Here is a 23,800-nt window from a genome sequence, read left to right as displayed (position 1 = left end):
TGTTCTATTTGTCCTTAATGGTATCCAATAGACAATACACGCCACCAATAGAAGAAAACAAATTACCAATAGAGACCCACAGAGACCATTACAGTGTCCATTAAAACCATTAGAATTCCAATAAGAACCATTAAAACCATTACAAATTCTGTAATGGTTTCTATTGTTTTTTTCAGCAGGGCTGGTGTATCTCAAAGGGCAAAAACTATTAAAAAACTTATTTGTCAAGTTTTAAGTTCAATTAAATTTTATTGTTGCAAATTGTTAGAAAACTAGAAACTGTATATCATGACAAACTACAGTTAATTCAGTAACATCAAACTTATCTCTGTAAAATGCTGATTGACTTGAATGGAAGCAGTGCTTAAACAGAAGCAGTTAAAAAAACTGTTTAAAAGAAAACAATCCTCCAATGCGGGTATATGGACAGCTCAACAGAAGGCCTCCCTGTTATAACTGAGGCAAAAAATAAAAAATAAATAAAAAATAAATAAAAAATAAAATGACCGCAGATGTAACCATCGCAAAGATCAATGTATCAGGTTGAAAGGACAATTTCCTTTTTGTCATTTCGCCACAAATGATTGAGTGTGCAACTCGGTGAATATAATTGACCCTTTCTGTAACACCAGTCAGACTGTGATAGGCCACATATGTGAGCATTGTTATTATTAAAGATTTAGGATATATAAATATGATACTTTGTCTATGAGACATGACTCTTCTTCAGTAGACTGCTGTATGTGCATTAAATATGCAGTGCGGTAATAGCAGTATTTGCTAAATTTTGTCTTTTTATTTTTCTTAATGGTTTACTTATTTTCCAACATGGTAGCAACCTAAATTACTTCATGAAACAAAATTGGGTGCATAATTTATTGCATTTGCATATCACCTATATTATAAAAAAGGTCACTCGGTGCACGGTGGACCAAATTAGCATTTAACATAAAAGTTGACCTCACTCAAATTGATGTAATGAGCAACTATATCCTCTAGATGGGGACAATACACAACTTTTTATTCTATGTCATGAACATTTGTGTAAATATTTGACCTTTCAATGCTGATGTGTGTAATTTTTTTCCAATGTACAAGTAATCAACCAGGAGAGCTTGTATTCATATAAAACACATTTTATTTACATAAATTACAAGAAAGCACAAACCAGAATCACCATAAATCTACAATAAAAACATCTTGTATATAATACTTTAAACAGATTTACTATATTTTTACTCCATATCTTAAACAATACTTTATTATGTTTTCCATAAAAAGAGTTTAAACTGGCATCCTACTGATATTATCTAATTAGTCAGAGAGAGAAAGAGAGAGAGAAACAAAATGGGATATTGTACTCACAGCACGTTGAGAACAACATAACAGGCATTCGTTATTACGAATAGCCTCCTCAACATTAGCAAACACTTGATTTCATGACTAGTGAAGATAAGATTTATCTGTATACCGCATTTGGCAATCAAACAGGAATCCTGTTTCTCAGAGTGAGGATGTTGTTGAGTCCACTACCTCTCTGCCATTACATACTGTAGGCACGGTGTTGGAGGCCGAGGCTGTAAAGACATAGTTAATAACACAAAGTTATTGTAAATCACAGTTATTACCACTGCCATTCAATAGATGTTTTCAAGTATGTGGGTGATTTTTTTCCCCCACAAGACATATGAGGTGCTCTATACAGTTTGATTAAAAAAAACTAAAACACAATTAACTGAAACTATTTTTCCTCACAGTTTTGCTATTTATTTTTATTTTTTACTGTAATGTCATTTCCATTCTCAATCCTCCTTACATATCTATTACTGCAATGCAGCATAAATCACTGTGGTATATATATATATATATATATATATATATATATATATATATATATATATATACATATACACCACAAATATATTTATACATACATATACATACATACATACATATATATATAATTTATAAAAAATAAATAATGCAGCACTGCTTAAGAGCTGTACCACAAATGAGAATTTGTATTTTTGCATTATGGTAATAAGAGTAATTTTCTGTATCATAATGCAAAAAATAAATAAATAAATAAAATAATGTAATTTATTTGTCACTTTGAGGTGAAATATTTTATTGAACCATTTCGTGAGATTTACATACAATATGTACTCTATCCAAAACTTCAGCTTCAGTGCTACAGTAGAAGTATCAGTGCAATGCAATAAAGCCAAATACCTGCTCTCACAGAATCAATGATACGTTATGTTTATTTTCCAATATTACTCTGCCATCATACAGCACTGAATATTTTGATCAATATCTTTCATTTCTGATGGCGGTTCAGACATTGGCAAACCATATTTTTCAATATGGGTGACAGCAGTTAATCAATATGTTAGATTTAAACAGCTGCTATGGATTGTATTGATGATTCTGATGTATTAAAGATTGAGATCATAAACACTACTGTACCTTGAGAGAAGCTGGATCCAGGGCCAGTGGTCACACTGAATCGAGTGGTGGCCACTCTGAGCGTGGTCACGTTCTTCTGGGGCTGAAAGAGGATGATGTGGATCTTGGGAGCGAAGAGGCAGCCCAGCACTACTGAACCGCTCAGACTCACAGAGATGCACATGGTAGTGGTCTGCACCTGAGAGAGTACACAAAAAAAGTGATTACACCACCTTTACGTTTGCACAGTGATACCACCTGACTGATTCATATTCATCAGGGATCTTAACATGGGATTGCATTTATTTTTCCATTGAACTCAATTCAAAAGTGTTGCCAAAACCTATGCAGCTGAAAATGTATCTTAAGAGGATATATCCCTGTGCAAAGCAGGTTTAGTGCCATGTATGAGCAACCTCATGCATACTAATACAGGTATTAGAGACATGCATCACCAGATAACATTTTGAAGAGAGAGGGGGTGAATAAACAGGAACTGTTTCTAGGATTTTCAATATTTTTGATGAGATGTTGGCTTGTATTGTTGTACATTTAATTTGGCAGATGCTTTTATCGGAATCAAAGTGCATTCAAGCTATAATTTTTTATCAGTAATATATGTATTGGATTTCAAACCCATGGCCTTGCCATTGCTATGCTCTTTGAGTTGAGCAACAGGAGGATTTTCATTATAAAAAAGTTTACTGAACAGCTAGCCACTGCTTGTTTTGATCTGAACTTGATCACAAAACATGGTTAACAACAGCCCTCTCAGGGTCACAGAACTGGAGAAACTTCAGTATGACCTTGTTAAATAATTGCAATACAGGGTTCAGCTGTGATGAATTAGAGTTTTCCTCTCAATGCCAAAGGAACAAAGAGTTGCTCATTCTATTTTTTTTCTTTCAATACGATAAATTTGAAAGTGTTTCTGTGAAAGCAGCAATGTGCTTGCATAAACCAAAGTGCTTTTAAATAATGCATCATTCAGAGGGGAGCTTTGCTTGAAAAGGTCTTATAGATGCTTTCCCAGCAACCCTTGCCCTTGTCTTCATAAACATGCAGTTTTCATATAGGATATCACACTGAATGTTTTTTTGTATTGGCCCCACTATGTTTTTTATTTTGGTTCCACATTTTTGTTGTATGTCTGATTCTGAAGATTTATTATATTAATCTTACAAGCAGTGTGTGCCTTTTCTGCTGTATATTGTAGTTTGGAGATGAGAATCAAAGATGATAGAAGTAAAATGATATTTGAGCATAATGAGGCTGTAGAGTGTGTGTGGGAGTGTGGCTCGGTCTCGGTCTCTAAGGCACACCTTGCTTTTTGAGCACAGGCCCCAGCTGGGAATCATCCTCCCATGCTCTAACACATCACCTCACACTCGCACACACACATTTATAAAACCCAGAAACCCTGAACAGAGAATGACACCCTGTCCAATCAAAACGCAAGGATATTCCCTTTTCTCTCACAATGTCTTTTAGTCTCTTTTTGTCTTTATAGATGATATATAACATCCTACAGTCATTAACATCACACGATCACATTTCTGTCCGTCTTTTTGCTTACTAAAGCATCCAAATTCAATATAGTGGCTGTGTCTTTACAAGTACTGAGCTCTACTGCAAGGATGTGTATATATGTGTAATTTGTGCTCCACTGTAAAGTTTTGAGTCATGATTTTTACTAAAGTACAATTTCAACCAACCAAATATTAATAATAATATTAGATAATAATTAGAACTGAAAATAAACCTTAAGATATTTTTAATTAGATTTTTTAAATGTAATGCATGTGTCAAAGGGCTGTAAAAATGTGCTTCAAAAGTGAAAAGGTGTTTATTGAATAGTTCCTGTCCTGAGGCACTTGAGTGAAGGATACTCAGACCAATTGAACAGCATGTTTTCATAGGCTAGTCATTTGCTGGGATGAAATATCCCCACTTTCTTTGTTCTACATTGAACAGCTTTTGAGCAACATGAAATGTGAGCTTCTCCTTTCATCAGCGCAAAAGACAGGTGATCAAAGAGATTTCATATCTGCCATCTGAATTGGCAGGTATGGTAACAAAAAAAAATCAATCAGCCAAACTCTTAGACTCTTGCTCTCAGGGAAATTGTATATATGCTAAAAATAAAGGATAAAGTCAATGTCAGAAAGTGATTAAGGGTTATAAGAGAAGCTCATTATCTAAATGATGAAATATATTCCATGCTGTCATTGTGTGTGCAGTGTGATTTGAAACAGCCCCTCTGATATCTATTCCCAGAGGAGAGCCGGTAATATCCCCCCGGCACAAGATTTACTTCTCAAGGAAATCACATTGTTATACAGAACACTCAGGGAAAGCATTCATTATCAACACTGAGGGAGACTAGCAGAACCAAAACTCCACTAGGCTGAGCAAACTGACATTTTCAGGGAAACCGTTAAATGATACTTTCAAAATGATTGTTTTTGACATGCTGGTTTTATTGTGCAATATTATTATATACATGTATACACACATGGTAAGATGTTTAAGGCTCAATTTCTTTTTTCTTTCTATTTTTTTATTTGATCATTATTTATTATTAAATTAAATTAAATTACACTCATTATGGATGTAGGCTGCTTAAGACATTTAATTTTGATGCTAACATAAAGCCCTGATTTAGAGGCTATTATTATTTTTTTAATAATTTTTAAATAAATTATTATTTTTTTAAGTTGACAAGCTATTGGGTGTTGTTGGTGGGCTATTGCTGCAATATGTCCCATGCATTTGTACCGTTCATATTTACTTACCCTATAGTCACTGGCAGTAACATAGAAGATTGGCTGGAAAGCCAGCCAGATTATGCACGTGGTGTACATGGTGAAGCCAATGAACTTGGCTTCATTGAAGTTCTCTGGGCACTTTCGAGTCTTAAAGGCGTAAAAGGTACAGAGGATGATGAGGACACAGTTGTAGGTTAAAGACATCAGCATGCTAGAGTCCTTGCTGTTGCACTTCAGTGTCACCACGTCTCTTCTTTCAGGACTGACCTCCTTTCTCACCCCAGGAGCCTCAACCAGAAGCCAGACCACCACTACCAAGAGCTGACAGGAAATAAGACCAGCACAGATGGCCACCTGCGAAGCTGGACTGATGAACCTCGGCCTTTGAGCTCCATCCTTAACGCCGTTGAAAATACGAGCGATGCGATTGGTCTTGGTCAGCAACGCGGAGTAGCAAACCGCGAAGGAAGTTCCCAGGCCAAGTCGCCGTAACGTGCACACTACAGCAGAAGGTTTGCTGATGTAGATGAAGGTCATGAAATAGCAAAGTAGGACACCTATGAGAAGAATATAGGAGAGCTCACGTCCACTAGCTTTCACCACCGGTGTCTCATTGTTCTTTAAGAAGAGGCCAATGACAAAGAGTGTGCAGAGCATGCCAAGGCAAGCAATGGTGACCGGCCCAATCGCCCAAGCATCCTCCCAATGAATGTACTCCTCGGGTAAATTGTAACACCCCGTGAGATTGTCCAAAGGCCACTGTCCGAAGCTACAATCCGCACAGGTGAATTCATCCAGAAGGTACTGGTAGGGCTGGCAGGGGATGCAAATCCAACAGCAGACATCTCCAGGCTGCATGCTCTTTATTTCATTTTTCCTACATGGGTCGCTGCACTGGGATGTGGGCACCACTTGGCTTTCCCAAGGAATCAGGCTTGTGTTCAGAGTTAAATCCTGAGCCCAGTATCCCACTTTCCTATATACGTATTCGTTATTCTCTTTGTGATAATGGAAGATGTTGTAGCGGCCCAGACTGTCTCCATAAACATCGAAGTGAACATTGTTCTCGGTATCAGCTGGGCGAAATGGAGCTATGGACATAAAGTGATAAACATAATTTATTTACATTCTTGGCAACAAATGAATAGATATTTTACAGCAGCAACATGTTTTTCTATGTAAGCAGAAAATATACAACCCAGAAAGACCTTCTTATTGTCAGTCCACCATGCTTTCTTCAGCGTCCTGTCCTGCACATTTCTCATTAAGTTTGTAGATGCAATGGACTCAGGTGCGAATGTACATTTACATAATTGAGGTCAGGAGGTTGATACCTTGCCTGGTTTCTATGATGTAATTTGGCATTCTTGGAGGAACAACGTGCAAAAGCAGTCAGATGGCGAAAAGATTAAAGAATAGATCAAGAATAGCTATAGGAACCTGACAGATTCCCATTAGTACCCTAATACGAGCAATTGACCACTCAGCACAGACATTTAATATACATCCATGCTTGTACTGGTTTAAATCATTTAGAAGTTAGCATGGGGCTAATGAGGCTAATGCATGTAATAAAACACTTAGTCTGTACGCAGGTCATATATTGCATTCATGCATTAGTGTAATCTATTTTACAGCAGCAGTATTCCCCTTAGGAAAACTAAGATCCATTTATCTTTCAAACTGATTTCTTTGATATACTGCTCAATCAGTGTTTGCTTTGAGATTTAAACTACTGGATGAGTGCAAATATTAACATAATTCCATGTGGTGAACGTGAATCGATATGCCAGGATTCAAGATGATTGAAAACTGCATATAGGGAGCCATCCATAAGAAAATTCTATGGAATTGGAATGACACAAAGGTGAATAAATAATAACAGAATATTAAAAAACTACAAAATATTTAAGATAAGACTGACCGTCAAATTTTGTCTTCAGGATGTAGTCCTTGTACAGCTTTTTTCCATTGACTGGTTTCATGGCACTGCAGAGTTTGGTGGAGTTTGAGCACACTGCTTGCCTCATGTTGTGAAGAGCATGGGCCATAGCAAAGACAGCATTCACCACGAACATGATCTTGGACTCCTGCTCGAATTTGCCATCACGGAGAGAATGCTTCCCACAATTAATGTCATGCAGGCTGCACTGAAAGCGATTTTCCCAGAACTCTCTGAACCAGGGGTTACGTGTGTTGTTGTAAGGATTGAGGTTTGTGAAGTATGTTGCAAATTCAGGGATCAGATAAGATGCAAGCTCAATGGTAAAAGCTCCATCCGCTACATTTTCACTCCCTCTAACCACACTCTCTTGCGCCCCCCAACCATCACTGGCCACCCAGATGAAGGACACGTTCATGCGCTTCGCTGCAACCAGGAGCTCTCTTGCGTCTTCACTTCTGGTGAAGAGGATAACTACTTTAGCGTTGGATTTCTGCAACAGAGATCTGATTATTCCATCGTAACTGTAGCGGTCCATGGAGCGACTGACCTTGGCCGACGTAGCGATGCAGATTTGCAAGGCCCGGGCCTCTTGCTGAAAGGCGTCGATACCCGTCTCGCCGTAATCGCCCTCTGAGGCAACCGTGGAGACGTAAGTCCAGTTAAAATAGCGCAGGATCTCAGCTATAGCTTTAGCTTGGTAGAAGTCCGGGGGTACAGTCCGGGCAAAGTAATCATAACGGGATTTGTCGCTCAGTTTTGCACTGGTGGAGGCATAACTGATCTGAGGAATCTGGAAAAGACGCAGGAGATTGGCCACCTGCAAAAGGACAAATGAAAAACTGTGATGAAAAACTACTGAAGTGTGTAAATGGTTACACTATTTCACTGTGATTCACAGGTGTTGGTCGTCAGTACAATTCTCTTACACTGTGTGATCAAATTTATTTTATTTTACTTCCCTTTCAGCAAGGATGCATTAAAATGACAAAACTTTTAATAAGACATTTTTCTTGAGCTCCTAATCAGCATATTAGAATGAAATGATGAAGGATATTGTGACACTTAAGATAGGAATAATGGCTGCGGAAAATTCAGCTTTGCCATCAAATAAATAAATTATATTTCAAAATAATTAAATATATATATAATATCTGTTTTACTATGTTTTGGATGTAAAAAATGCAGCCTTGGTGAGAATTTCTGAAAAATTTTAAATAATTGCACTGACCCCAAACTTATGAACCACACACACACACACACACACACAAATGCATGTATGTTGTTCTTATGACTATACATTGCAGGAAAAACTTTCATTCTGATCACTTTTATTCAGACAAAAAAAAAAAAAAACATTTAACAATATAAAATTCAAAACACAAACAAATATTAAAGTCTCTAACCCTATATGAAGCCTTTTTTATCTTTTGGTGTTATCGTAGTTAATGTATTATGCCATAGTGCATGGAACAGAATGTATAATCATCTGGTATCATTTACAGAAAAACACAGGTAAATTTTTTAAATAAAAATTATAATAACAATAATAATAAAAACATAGTTTTTACATACAGTACTTCTGTAGTAGGTCTGGTACATACAGTAGGTCTAAGCACGAGAATGTAATTCCTCTGATAACACAAATTAAGGCAGTTATCACCAGATGCTTAGCATACTGCAGCGATTAGTCTCACCCTTCTCACTTGTCTGATCTCTGAGAACCCTAATGGCAACACTTTGCATTTCTATTTTCACAAGTGAAATAAGAGCAGTCCCAAGGAAATGACCCAGTAAACTTCTCTATATTTGATGTGGGTGCTTCATTGTCAGCGGCAGTTCGTGAAACTATGACTCTCTATTCTTGCAGTTATTAAATTTGTCATATTGGTGGTTTATTTGTAAAGATACATGTACTAAAACTGTATGAGAAATCTATGAGAGAGTTCATTGAGCAGCTAGGAGCTGAAGGACACTTAAGCACTAGATGTACAGTATATGATATTGCACAGTGAGTCACTTCACTCTGTAAACCTGAGACACTTCTGCCAGCTCTGTCTGAGAGTTTTGATCATATGATATGCAATGGAGTCTGACTGGTCTGTGCCTCAGGCAGGTACTCAGAAACCTAAGGGAAAGTCAGCATGAAGATGCCAGCAGCAGAAAAGAAAGCTCTTCAAGATTTCTTTGTTCTGTATATCAACACTGCATAACATGTGATTGTCATCTGACTTACAGCTTCACATATTCAACATCGCCCAAACTTCCAAATCCAGAACACCATGAATATGCAAAGTCTCATACACAAAAGAAAAGGTTTCATAAAAAAGAGAGAAATACAAAGAGATTATTTTCTGTGTGCTATCCCAATTAAAAAGTTTTATTTTAATGCAGTACTTCCCAAGTTTTTTTGTCTTACGTACCCCCATAGCCATTTCAGTATAACTAAAGACCCTTTCAAAGATAGAAAAACATACATGTATTCCTTTTCATTATAGAACAACAAATAAAGAAAAACGTCTTAGAGAAAGTAATCCTAACAAATCTCCTAATAACTGTGACTATAGCTGTGTGCAAAATACATGGTGGAATAAAGATCAGGCAAATAAAGAGATTACCAGCCAATGTTTGTAAGCAAAAATAGATAAAAAAGATATTAAACACCAAGGCCAAAACCTGCGCTTCACATCTTCCAGATGAAGGCTTTTTCCTTCAAACAAAAAGCAACAAATTATTAAAGTACCTGCCTTACCTCATGTACTTTCACTTAAACAGCCATTTAGAAATGTCTGTTATGAGGGTAGTAGAACTTCATTTGCACACTGCCCTACTTATGTAAGTACTGTGCCTCAAGAATGCATACAAGAGCAGTTTTCATATTATTCTGTGGTTGCTAATGCATGGAATCAATATTAATGTCACTTTTGACTATGTGTCACAGATGGGGCAAAAATTTCTACTATCCATTAAAAAGCTTGTACTAGTCATTATTGCAAAATAATTCAAGTTACTTTTATTTCTTTAGCTCTTCATACAATACAGACTGTATTGTAAGCTGCTTGACAGTAATAAACAGTAAAACTATTTTGGAAACACTATTTAGGAGACAATTCGAATTCTGAGGTAAAGCAGCTATAGAAATGACAATAGTGTTAGTATTAAGTTCAAGTCAGTTCAGTGCGGGTTCAGTTTCGATCAATACCAAAGTAAAGTTCATCATTTTTGAAACAAGTTCAATTCAGCTATAAAGCAGCTCCACAGAAGACAATAGTGTCACCATCCAGCTTAATTCAGTTCTAGCTTTGTTCTCATCCAATCATGTCAGTGCAGTCATATCACTAACATTATTGGATATACAACAACAGGGTGACCTTTTAAACTATTTAAACAACTGCCCAACAAATAAATGCAATTTTAGAATATTGTCTGTAAATTGAAAGCTAGGATTATTTAATGTACAATTGGCCTGGCTAGCACTAAGACAAACATTGCAAAAAAAAAAAAAAAAAAAAAGATAATATAATATATATATATATATATATATATATATATATATATATATATATATATATATATATATATATATATATATATAGACAGATAGATAGTTAAAGGGACAGTACATACAAAAATAAAAAATACATATGGTTGGAATAAGTAGTAACATAACTTTTTACATTTTAACATAATGAAATATCCCTTTGAAATATCCTCTGAAGTAATTTAACAAGAGATTGCACTGACACATACTGAATGAAGTTGATTATTTTAGAAAATATCAGATATGTTGAGTGACATGATTGGCCAATCATAATTATGTATTCTGTGTAATAACAATTAATAAATGAAACTAACATTAGATCAGATGTATTTTAATAATAAAAGGTGAAACCAGAATTATGAAATGCTACAGATATTTTAGATCCTCTATCATATCTCTGTTATGCACAGATTCAGTTATCTCAATAATAAGAATTTCCAGCTGCATTTTTACAGTTCTCCAAGAGACGCAATATAGAAAGTTCAGCATATATTTTTCATATCTGTTGCTATAGAAACAAGTCAGGTTAAAAAAATAACAAGGTGCCTTTGAAAAGCAGAGGTTAATGTTGTTACTTTGTTTCCCCAGAGTTTCCCTACCTCAGCCTTTCTGATGGTTCAATGTCATATAACATTAACTTAAACAAAAACCCTCCTTCTGTGAAAAGACCAGACTGTCTGTGTTTAAACATATTAGATTTGCTTTCTGCTTTCCTTTATGTCCTCTCTATTCACACACCCTTACTTTGATGCCACTGCTTGATAAAAAAAAAAAACAAGAAAGAAACAAGCAAGGTGAAATCAACAACATATTTATTTAATACTCAATTTAAATGAATAAAACATAGCAATATAACGTGTATCTAAGTAAGACTTCATGGGTGTTTCAAAACTATAACTGGAGACTATCAGTAATTATCTGAATTATAGTCTATGCTCTAATCACCTCTTAATTATAGTCCATTTTCTAATTTGCTCTTAAATTAGATTTAATAGCAGTCTTGTATTCATTAGGCAGCTTTGTACTAGCTTCAAATTCACTGCCATCAGTCTAAAGTGCATGCAGGTGCTTATGGATATTTATTGATTACGGTTCAGGATTTTTAATGCAAATGTTGCTCCTCTCTAATTAAATTTGTCTTGCACTACAGCAGAAAGCAGCCATTCATAATGCAATTAGAGATCATTTTCACCTATCAAGAGTTTTAGCATTCACTTCCATAAATATATTAAAGGATCCAACATACCCAATGTTTTTTGGAAACGGTAGCACCACTGTACACTGTAACAGTATCTACATACACACAGTTTTATACCAAGAGTAACATTAAGTTTGATCAAAAGTAAGAGTATTGCTTATGTTAGAAAGAAATATTAATGAACGAATGGGATGACATATTTTGAAACAGATATCAGTGCCCAGATACTGAAAGATCTTCAAAGGTTTCAAAATAATTCAAATTGGTCACAGAAGTTACAGTAGCAGCATAATGTTCTGAACAGGAATTTCAATCATATTTTGAGGAGCATTTCAATCCATTTGATTAGCGCTGATTAGCCGTGGGTCGCTTTTCTATTATACCAAATGGCTTTGTGTGACTTAAACACATTAGATATGGAGCTAATTCCCTTTTTCATAATGTCATGATGCTGAAAGTATGCCTTCAAGACACAGCCTAGGATTTAATTAAGAAAATCACCAGCCACATGGATTTGCAGACGGAAGATTCAGTTGTTAAGTGGATTAATTATTCTTCAGGAAAGGATGGCTCTTGCACAGTGGGATTTGCTTTTGTCGAAAGAAGTGGACATTCTGTATGTTTCATATTAACATACAGCATCCAATTATCCCGTTATGAAATACATTTTCATGTCAATGGCTGCTGAAAATTCAGTTTAGCCATCATAAAAATAAATTACATTTAAAAAATATTATAATAGAAAACAGTTATTTTAAATTGTAAAATCTTACAATATACATTTTGTTACTGTATTTTTGATCAAATAAATGCAGCCTTGGTAAGCAAAAAAACCTTCTTTCAAAAACATGAAATCTTAATTAATACATTTTTTTAACTAGTAGTGTAAACATGTTTTATTTATTTATTTATTTATTTATTTATTCGTTTTAACACTAAATAATTTTAGTTTTTCTCTTTAACAAAGTTTCCCCAATCAGTCAAAAACATAATATATATATATATATATATATATTAGCATGTAAAATTATGAGAATGATGAGCATGTAAAAACTTTCCCATAAAGTCATGTTTGCAGTCTGATAGTGTCCTTATCTCATGTCTTATTCATTTGCACAGCTGTCTAACACTGGCCTGCTGTCAGACACTCTATCTGTACACCCTCTGAGCTGCCTTCATATTGACTTCATATTGATTTTAGAGGAGAAATGATCCAGAGGCAAAAAAAGAGAGGAAAATGGAGAATAGAGACTGATAGAGAGGTAAAGGGAGAGAGCGTGAGAGATTACATTGTAGTAACCTTGTTTGTAAGGCTCTGGGACCTTCTGCTCACACTAGATCCAAGATGAGCTGGAGATAACTCAGAATATTGGTCCAATGACTCACAGGCTCTTTAAGGAAATCTGTGATTTCGGCTTCCTCTATAATCCAAGAGACTGAAACATCACAGCAGAGAGAGACTCACACCGAGGGCAAAGCAGCAAAATAAGAGGTAGAGCAAGAAGAAAAAAATAGAAATTTTTCCATTGATATCCAGTACCGATATGTATATAGCTTAAGAATAAATTGATCCGAATACTCATTAATTCACAGACATTCTCCCACTCATTTCTCACTCACTGATGCTCTTTTAACTCATGGATGTAACACATTGTGCTTGTTTTATCACACATTCATTCCATATTTCATATCACACACAGCACTGGTTCCACTGATCAATTTGTTCCCAAGCACAGAAAGTGTTACTATGAAATATGTATAAACAGAGTAAAGGGAAAAAAATTAAACACACTTTTGCAGAATGTAAAGCAGTAAAAATAAAGATGGACAAGAACAATGTACTTCTTTGGACAAGAACAATGTACTTCTTTGGACTGGCAAAGTTATCTGTTAAACTGCTTTTTGTTTTGAAAAGGGATATAAAGTCTATTTGGTTTCTATCAGATAGATTTACTGTATATGTACATGAATCTTCTGCTTTCATAAAGATGTCATGACTTTTTTAACATGAAAAATCGATCTGTTTGTCCCTAGAGACTGTCTCATCCTACTTTTGAAAATATATCACAAAGACACGCACATTTAAACACAGCCCAAAACTACAGTCAGGCCTAATAAATAAAACCTCATAACATGCTGAAAAATACATACACGCAGGGATTTGTGTGAGGTATGTTATATGAGTGCAGTGATAAATGCAGTGATAATGATGACCAAAATAATATTTATGATAATGCTGCTGTCATCAGTGATAATGATGATGAAGAATGACAGCTTCGGCGCTGGCAAAGAGAATATTAGTGACACGGAGAATGTTATGAATGATGGACTAACGCTGCAGTGACATCTCTTGAGCAGCTTTGTCTGCCTCTACATCAAGAGGAGGTGGATTCCACATCTGAGATTTTGAAGAGTTCTGTTGCCAGGCAACAGCTGTGAATGTCTTTGGTCAGGAGGAAGTGTGACCCGGTTAGAGAGGAGAGGATCTCTCTAATCCAACCCTGATCCTTCACCCCAGCCTGACAGAGGACTCTCTTGCTCAGGCTCACTGTCTTTCTGACAGGGGCCTTTACTTTCATGTGCCCTTTAGGTGGCATCAAAGACACTAACCATCAGCCAAGGCTCACTCTCACAGTCTCAATGATCATTCAGCACATGAATCACAGATTATTTATTGTAATAGTCTAAATGTGAAATATCAGTTGAAATTTCCAAACATTAATTTTGACATTTATTGTAATAATCCAGTGAGATTTATCTTTGCACAATGAGTCTGACAGACTCAATCCAGAAGTACTGTGGCAACGTCTCCAAAATGCTTGAAGAATCCTTTGCGTTTAAAGCAGCTTTTGCTCTCATGCTTATATGTCTTTTAGGTAGCTTTGCAGGTAGGTTTCTTGAAGTGTCTTGGAGACATTGCCACAGTTCTTCTGGATTGAGTCTGTCTCAGTTTGTTCTGTTTCTTCATGTTATTCCAGACAGACGGATGATGATCAGATCTCTGTGTGGAGCACTGGCTGCTGTCAGACTCATTGTGCAAAGATAAATCTCACTGGATTATTATAATGCATGGCTAAATTAATATTTGGAAACATAAATTGATATTTCCTACTGACACACTACAGCAAAAGATAGAAATAACTGACTTAAAATGTTGCCCACCACTGTATACTCTAAGTTCATCAAACCATTTTAACGAGGTCTTTATAAAAACTGACTGGTGTTATTTTACTAGACAGATGTTGAGTGTTGATGAAGCATTTAAAGAGATAAACTGCTGCTCATTATGGCACCAATAAACAGCCTCAGTCATGCAGACAGAGGTAATGGTATGTTTCTAACAGCCAGAGAGGGTCCTTATAAATCTCGCTAAGAATGGTTAACACAGACAATTGACTTTCATCTTTCTATGCCCATCCATACTTGTGAAATGCTCAATTACCCAACTCATTTTTTCTTTATACTGTTGGTTTAAAATCATCTACATTAGCCTTTTATACTTAAAAGATTTCATTACTGAGGAACTGCTTTGCTTATTTATTTGTCGTCAGTCTGTTAGCATTAGTGCAGGATACTGCTTCATTATCAGTCACAAAGCCAAGAACTCCAATGGACCGAATAAAGCTTTACTTGCCAGAATGAATTAATCACTAGCTATTCCTGAGGCTAAATGTTCCTTGATATGATTACAGAATGAAGGCAATCAAGAATTAACTTGGAGCTCTGAGCATTTTCTGAGAAAATAAGTCAACTTCTGTAGGATTATTATTCAGTGCTTCGCATGAGCGTTGAAAATTGTTAAGAATTCAGTTCAGTTCAAGGTCCTCTTGAATATTTTTTCCTGTTTGGATAAAAGATAAAAAGCAGTATAAATGGTATGCCTGCAACTGCGTTGCAATAATCATAAGCACACTTTATACCAAGAAATGAAACAAGGTAAGACACCAATTATGAAGGTTCTACACCTGTATCTCTGCATAAAGCTGTGGGAGGAAGCTCACAGCTCATAGTTCACATGCAGAGACTCTCACGCAACAGCGGCTTCATTAGGAAGGCCAAAGACACCGGTGGGAGTTTTCCAGGAAGCTTTCTCTCTGGCAGCAACAATCCTTGGTACAAAGAGAGTAGCTAAAACACAGGAAGGTGGCTGAGAACAGCCGAATATTTCACCAGAGGTGTTTTGTCCATCCAGCAGGACATCTCTAGCAGAACTAAGGCCAGAAAATTAATTAAGGATTCAAACAACAGGGAAATGCTATCATAGCCTTGAAGCCAACACAAAGAGATTCAGGGAAAATACTCTGGCTAGCTTGCAGGGTGGTTGCTATGCAGGTGGTGTTCTTTTTTTTCTTCTACAGTGTAGCTAGGAGGTTTCTGGGGTTTTCTGAGTGATAGCTAATAAGCTGCATACTGCTGCGTAAATGTTGCTTTATCTGTGCATATTTGTCCTCTACTGATTCAGATGGGCTTTTTCACTGGAGGAAGCAATAGCGTGAATAGAGGACTCGTTTGAAGTTAAAACATCTTATTGATGGATTTGTTCAGATGGTTGCTAAGTAGCTGCATACATGCCCAAAATCAAAAGAGATTCTCTTAAAAAAGTTTAAAGTCCACCTTTTCTCAACAAGTCAAATACAAAGTACCATTTTTGTCCACTGTTTAAAGTTTAACTCAGTAATTTAAAACTGGAAGCAACATGGGGAATAAAAATGGTCTGTATTAAAGCAAAAGTTAACCCTGCCACAATCCCACCTCCGCCACTAGATAGATAGACTCACCTCTAAGGCCATCAAAGACATAGATGAGTTTGTTTCCTTGTAAGAAACACATCCATCATTAATGCATTTTAACTTTAAACCTTAAATCCATAATAATGCTTTCTCCAGTGAAAAAGATCCTCTTTTGTTCTTTTGCACCAAAATCCACTGACATACAGTATTTGTTTTGGACTGTTTAATCATTTAAACACTGCTTGATCTGTGCATATTTCTCTCCTGATTCAGAAGAGACTACTTTTTCACTGGAGGAAGTGATATGGATAGAGGACTCGTTTGAAGTTAAAAACATATTGATGATTGATTTGCTTCTTAAAAGCTTAAGCTTTTCATGTCACAATACATTTTGATGTACTGAGGACATGTGGGTTATTTGTAGATTATTGTCATGTTTTTATCAGCTCTTTGGTCTCATGCTGAAGGCACCCATTCACTGCAAGGGAGAAACTAATGCTAAATTTCTCCAAATCTGTACAGATGAAAAAACAGATTCATCGACATCTTGGATGGCCTGAGGGTGAGTACATTCTCCTTTCTGGGTGAATTATTACTTTAAAACAAACCTTAAAAAAAGAACACTGCATGCAAACGATCAGTAATTTAGTAAAAAAGTTTGATGAAGAATACAAAAGCACAGCAAACAAGTCTAAGTCTTATGAAACAAATACCAATCAAAGATGACTTTTTCTTTCACAAGGATGAAGAACACAAAGCTGAAAAAAGATGTAAAATAAATTTGGGAACAGGAGATAAGTAGGCCGTGAGATATTAAGAATTCTTCACATTAATGAACTGACTGCATGTTTATTTAAGAATTTTTCAATGGGCCTTAATTAACAGGAATTACTGCATATTTTTAGCCTCAGCCCATTCCGTTTATTTGCTAAGCCAAGTCTTGTTCACTCTTTGTAGAAATGTAAATTTCTTCAGCGACATCTGTGCAACAACATATTGCGTTGTAAACCAGTCGACATCCCTTCAGCTTTGATATACTGTCAAACGGATGATATAAGTTTCAGATTTGGGGGGTTGGGGCTGTGCTCTGGAGCAGACACTTTAGAACAGCACCTCCATAAATAGCTGCCAGGCAAGGACATGAACTTTTTATGAGAAAGGCACCAAATACCGACCTCAACCAAAATTACATCTCGTTCATCAGACTCTCTCTCTCTCTCATGCCCTAAAAGCTTCTGTAGCTTTGCGTCATTCTTATCGCTCCACAGGAGAGAATGCCAATAAAGGAGTCTAAACAGGAGAACCTCTAAAAGCCTGAAGCAACCTCCTGCCTGTTTCATTCGACTCCACGCAGCTACCAGTGAGTTCACACCGCTGTCAAGCAAGTCTCACCTTTACAAGCCTGCTCTCCTTTCACAGCCATACTTCCCTGAACAAAATCTGCAGCTTAAAAATTCATGGATGGATACAGAGTTATCAGCTCATCGTGTGACATGAGAAAGCATTCGGGAGCATATCATGAATGCGGAATGCATAATGGACTTTTATTACCTCTTACTGTAAAATCCCAGTGATATTTCTAAAGGCAAAAACTCACAAAGAATGAGCAGAATGAGCAGAATGAGTGTGTGCTGAATAAAAAGCAGGAAAATAATTTTTTAAGGTTTTACAAAATTCAGAATTGAGTTCTTCCATCCTTGCCCTCAAAATGAAATGTATTAAATTTTAAATCAAATTAAATATATATAAACAAACACAAATTTCTACTATATAAAAAAAAATCAAACGTCCACATTTTTTTGAAAGATGTCTCTTATATGCTCAGCAAGGCTGAATTTATTCAATTAAAATACAGTCAAAACAGTAATATTATGAAATATTATTTTAATTTAAAGAACTGTTTTCTATTTTAATACAGATTTTAAAATAGAAATGATCACTTTGATGTCAAAGCTGAATTTTCAACAGCCTTTATTCCAGTCTTCAGAGTCACATGCTCCTTCAGAAATCATTCTAATATGCTGATTTGGTGCACAAAATAAATAAATAAATTTATTAATAAAAATAAATAAATACAGAAACAAAAAAGTACACTAAAATAAATAATCTTACTGACTATAAACCTTTGAAATGGTAGAATATTTTGTGGCATTACAAACATTATTGGATGTATAGCTAACAATTATGGAAAAAAATGAACTTTAACTTGTATTTACTTTGTTTTTTTAGTTCCTTACATTCAAATTTTAATTACAATTCTACATCCTGTTTTTTTTTTTTTTTTTTTTACCTCAATTCAGATTCTATTTAAATGTTATTCTCAATTAAATTATGAATGACAAAAAACCCTTTGGTTACTTGCCATTAGAAAACGTGGCATGGATATCAAACTTGGAGCAATGCATTTCAGCATAGGCTACCACGTTTAAAAATGTGCACATTTTCCTCACACAATGATACTGTATGGCTTAAAAAACAATGGAACAATGGTACTTTCTGTGCAAGACAGACCCTGGTCTAAATATGCTTTGACTTCTCAGAAAATCTTCAACATATTTTATTTTGTATCTTCAGGTCTCCAGAAAAGATCTCTCTCTACTGCCCAAAGTTTCCCTTTACAGCATGTGAAAAGAAACTGTGCATGTGTACATGTGTGCATAAATGAATGAAGCACTCCGACAGATGCCTGACATGAAGAAAACAGAAAGATAAGCAAGTCAAATAAAAACTATGAATCCGGAGGAAAGCAAAAACGGTTAGAGCAAGACGAGTGGGAGAGGAAAAGAATTTCTGTAAAATGATGAAATAAAATTTCATACACTCAACTCTCTCTCTTCCTCCTTGTCTGTTTTTTTTTTCTTTTTCTTTTTTTTCTGCATTATTAATGCATTTCATGTCCCTGTGCGGACAGTGCACTAATTATGCTCATGAAACCTTAAGAATGAACACATTTCTCTATCTCTTTCTCCATCTCAGTGAATGACTCATATACTCCAACCGCAGCATGCATCTGACTGCCAATGATTTTAATGTGTTATTTAAAAGCCTCCATTCGTCAGCCAACACTGCTCTGTTGGGGGGATAAATAATTAACTTGTTATTTAAATTTAGTAAGGCTTAAACTGTCAAATGTACTATTGGTATTTGCAGTGGGTCTTAACAAGCACCTAATTACCTGTCACACCAAAAGCAGCAATTCAAGAATTCCACAATAACAAGGCAAGCAATATCTCTTTCGCTCGTTTTTGTTCTTTCTTTCTTTCTTTCTTTCTTTCTTTCTTTCTATTATATTCTAACCCGATCTCACGGCAATTCATACATTTTTCACAAGGTGGCTTATTCGTACGAATTTGTAAGACCACACTCGTACAAATTCATACGATTGTTGCCAAATTGTACATATTTTACGAGTTGCACAATTCGTATGAATTTGTACGAATGACCTACAACTAACCCCGCCCCTAAACCTAACCGTCACTGGGGTTTAGACAAATCGTATAAAATCGTACGAGTGAGGTCGTACAAATTCGTACGAATAAGCCACCTCGTAAAATACGTACGAATTGGCCGTGAGATAGCGTTGGATATTCTACTACCTCCGTCAGTGTAAATATATGGTTTTTATTTATGTATTTTTAAACTATATTTCTTTACTGTGTGTTCAATTCCTTGAAAGAGTAAAATGACACCTCTCCTCAATTTATGCCTGTGGCACAAATAATGTGGGTTTCATTAAGAATTATTAATGTTATTAATTAAAACTAAAATAACAAGTAGTATACAGTAATTGGGAGAAATAAAACGAAACTAAAATGGTTCGAAATTTCATAACACATTAGCGTTAAACCTAAAACTGTGCATGTTTAAATAAGAACTAACAAAAACAAAACACCAAACTGAAAATAAAATAGAAATGAAATTCTAAATTTAAAGCTATAATTTTCCCTCATGAGATGAGAGTGTTTTGACAGAGCGTTTGATGGATAAAAATCTGAAAAGACACACATAGAAAATTTGTAAAATTGTTTAACATGTTCTAAAGTTTGAAATTAAGCAGAATGCAAATTTTCAGCACACCTGCCTCCTGGTCTGAGATTTCCATGAGTTTAAATGAGCTTTCATTAATGCAGGAACTTTTATGATGCTGGAATGTTGATCAAGTCTATCAATTTCATATGCATAATATTACACATTCTCTTGTAATTATCAGTCTCACTCGCTCTTTAGTATTTTCTCTTAGATCTTCAGAGAGTAGATCTGTGGAGAATGTAATCAAGCTGTCACTGTCTTGATTCCTTAAAGCTAGCATCTGCAGCCTGTCTGCTCCTGACATCCCAGGGAATGTCAGGAAACGCCACATGGCTGGCCGTAAATTGGATGGTTTGAGCATATGGATGACAGGTAGCCCGACATCACCACTATTTTATCTCATTAAGAGACTGCAAATGTTGTCTTACTAAATGCTGCAGCTGCACATAAGTGAGATTTAAAAAATGAAATATATTTAGTTATGTTCACACTAAAAAAAAAAATTTAGTGTAAACTATCAGTCAGACAACATAAGGCATACAGAAGAGGGTTTTGAGCAAATTCTGTAATTATGTTGATAATTTAATGTTTATGTGCATATCAGCTATAATACAGTAGAGTTTACAGAGTTAACTGAACTAAACTGGAGGACTGTGCATACAGCAGAATGACAGCCATAGTGTGATAAACACAATATGCATGCAAATGACTCCTAATGCACATTTATGACTTGCTACATCACAGCATATAATCTGGTTATCGAGAAATTGTGCTGGAAGAAAACAAACAAGCAGATGAATAAACATAACGATGGGAAACAGTACCTGTATGGATACATCACTGTAGGAGCCTCCGATCACTCCAGAGATTGCGAGTGGAACATCATCATGGATGGCGTAGGATCCATCCGGACACGTGTACTCACTATCGTCTACTTTTGTAAGCGAAGCGCGCACAAATTCGAGCGACTGCTCCAGCGCATAAGTGTCCTTTGAGCAAGTGTCCAGAATGTGAGCACCTAACGTTACCCCGGGCAAAATCTGATCATCTTGATTGATCTTGTCCAGAGCTAGCAGCATCGCCTCCAGTCTCTGAATCCCTCTTTGTGCATTGATACGGCCACATTCCTGAGCTCCCTCCCCCTTTTGATGAACAGGAAACAGGCCTCCAATCACCAGGTCCCCCTCCATTATGATCTCTTTCTTGGAGGTGTCAGTGTTGTAGCCTGGGACAGCCAAAGCCTGGGGTGTCCTGGCCAATAGAAGCAGCATTAGGGTGAGATGAAGCGGCCAGGTGGGGCCGTGACTTCTGAAATGAGCTGACCTCTGAGCCATGGTGAGCAAAGATCTGGACTCTTTACAGGTCAATCCCTATTTAGCAGTCTCACTTATTGGAAAGGGATTGAATGCAGGCTAAAGGAAAGACTTCAGACACTTCAGTGCGTTTGTAAGCAGGGATAGGCAAACTCAAGCTTCATCGCCATCTCCTGCTTGTTTGGGGAGTTAGTGAAGATCACAATCTGTGAATCAAACAGGTAGAAAGTGGGAATTAGATGCTGCACTGCAATACACAAACAATTGCAAAAAAAAAAAAATTGAAGAGATATGTAAATAATAAGCTTGGGGACATGAACATTTCTCAATGAATTTGAATTTGTACCATGCATTTTTTTTCTATACTTATAAATTTGGATCTCCCAAAAGTTTTCATTAATTACTCACCCTCGAGTCATTCCAAACCCCTAAGACCTTCATTCATCTTTGGAACACAAATTAAGATATTTTTGAAGAAATCCGAGAGCTTTCTGATCCTCCATAGACAGCAATGCAACTGACACGTTCAAGGCCCAGAAAAGTAATAAGGACATTGTTGAAATAGTCAAAGAGTGACATCAATGGTCCAACTTTAGTTTTATGATGCTACGTCAATACTTTTTGTGTGCAAAGAAAACAAAAATAATGACTTTGTTCAACAATTTTTTCTCTTAGATGCAATGCTGTCTACGGAGGGTCAGAAAGCTCGCAGATGTCATAAAAAATATCTAAAATAATCTGTGTACCGAAGATGAATGAAGGTCTTATGCGTTTGGAATGACATGAGGCTGAGTAATTATGATTAGTGACAACATTTACATTTTTGGTTGAACTCATTAAAGTGGGTTACAGCAACACAATTCTTGAAAAATGTTTTACAATCTACACGGTAAATTGGTAAAATAGCAGTTTACGTATTCCTTTTGTGTGGGAACCAACATGAATTTCCGTTAGTGTTAATGTAGCATTGCTGAATCTGGACAGGGGATTTCTATTTCCCAGCATGCATTGCTTGGGACTGGATGGGGAGAGTAAATGTTGAAATGAAGTGTTATATTATGTGTTTTTAAGTAAGATGAAAAAAGTAGGAACTCATTCATATTTAATCTTTTGCTATGTTGGGATTTAGCAGCTTTTCTCTCATATGGTGGCGTTTTGGGGTTATTATTGTGGTGAAGAGTGAAGCTAAGTTATGAAAATATGTTGCTTTACTCAAACAGAAATTGGAAACACTTCACATAAAGGTTTCATTTCTTGACATTAATAAACTACATAACTTATCATAAAATAATGGAAAACAATATTTTTTCTTTGTTAATGTTAACTTTATTCCTAAAACAAGAACAATTATCTGCAAGTGGGATTAGATAAACTTTTTCTTTCTTTATAACCTTGTTTTCTCCTTAAATTAAGTTTTTTAGAATTATTTTTTAAGAATTATTATTATTTTTTTAGTTAGTTTTATGAAAAAACTCTTGACTTACTATTTATTTCATCTCAAGTAAACATATCTTGATTTAATAATGTTTAGATTTACATACTGAAAAATAAGACAAAAATATTGAGTAAGAAAACATTTTTTTTTGCAGTGCACCAGCGTCATAAATTACACGTGATTAAATATATATATATATATATATATATATATATATATATATATATATATATATATATATATATATATATATATATATATATATATATATATATATATATGTATATATATATATATATATGTATACATATATATGTATGTATTTCATGATGCTATAGAGTTACTAGACCTGTCTTATTTTATTGGCATTCATTGAATACTGATTTGAGTTACATT

At 35.5% G+C, this 23,800-nt stretch overlaps 1 protein-coding gene across 1 annotated transcript in view; it reads right to left on the bottom strand.

Moving 5' to 3' along the window:
* Positions 1-474: 474 nt before the first annotated feature.
* The window catches only part of LOC127959485 (metabotropic glutamate receptor 2-like), a 33,217-nt gene continuing 9,891 nt past the window's right edge, over positions 475-23,800 (bottom strand). The window contains exons 2-6 of the mRNA XM_052558703.1: positions 21,481-22,175; positions 7,141-7,978; positions 5,244-6,307; positions 2,470-2,647; positions 475-1,577 (exon numbers count right to left, since the gene is read on the bottom strand). Of these exons, the coding sequence (XP_052414663.1) occupies positions 1,504-1,577; positions 2,470-2,647; positions 5,244-6,307; positions 7,141-7,978; positions 21,481-21,990 (2,664 nt within the window). The 5' untranslated portion in view covers positions 21,991-22,175 and the 3' untranslated portion in view covers positions 475-1,503. The remainder of the gene's footprint in view (positions 1,578-2,469; positions 2,648-5,243; positions 6,308-7,140; positions 7,979-21,480; positions 22,176-23,800) is intronic.

The sequence above is a fragment of the Carassius gibelio genome, chromosome B6 (genome assembly GCF_023724105.1).
Source record: "Carassius gibelio isolate Cgi1373 ecotype wild population from Czech Republic chromosome B6, carGib1.2-hapl.c, whole genome shotgun sequence".
Classification (NCBI taxonomy): domain Eukaryota; kingdom Metazoa; phylum Chordata; class Actinopteri; order Cypriniformes; family Cyprinidae; genus Carassius; species Carassius gibelio.
Note: the sequence above shows the minus strand (reverse complement) of the source record. Positions and strands in the feature narration are given on the sequence as shown.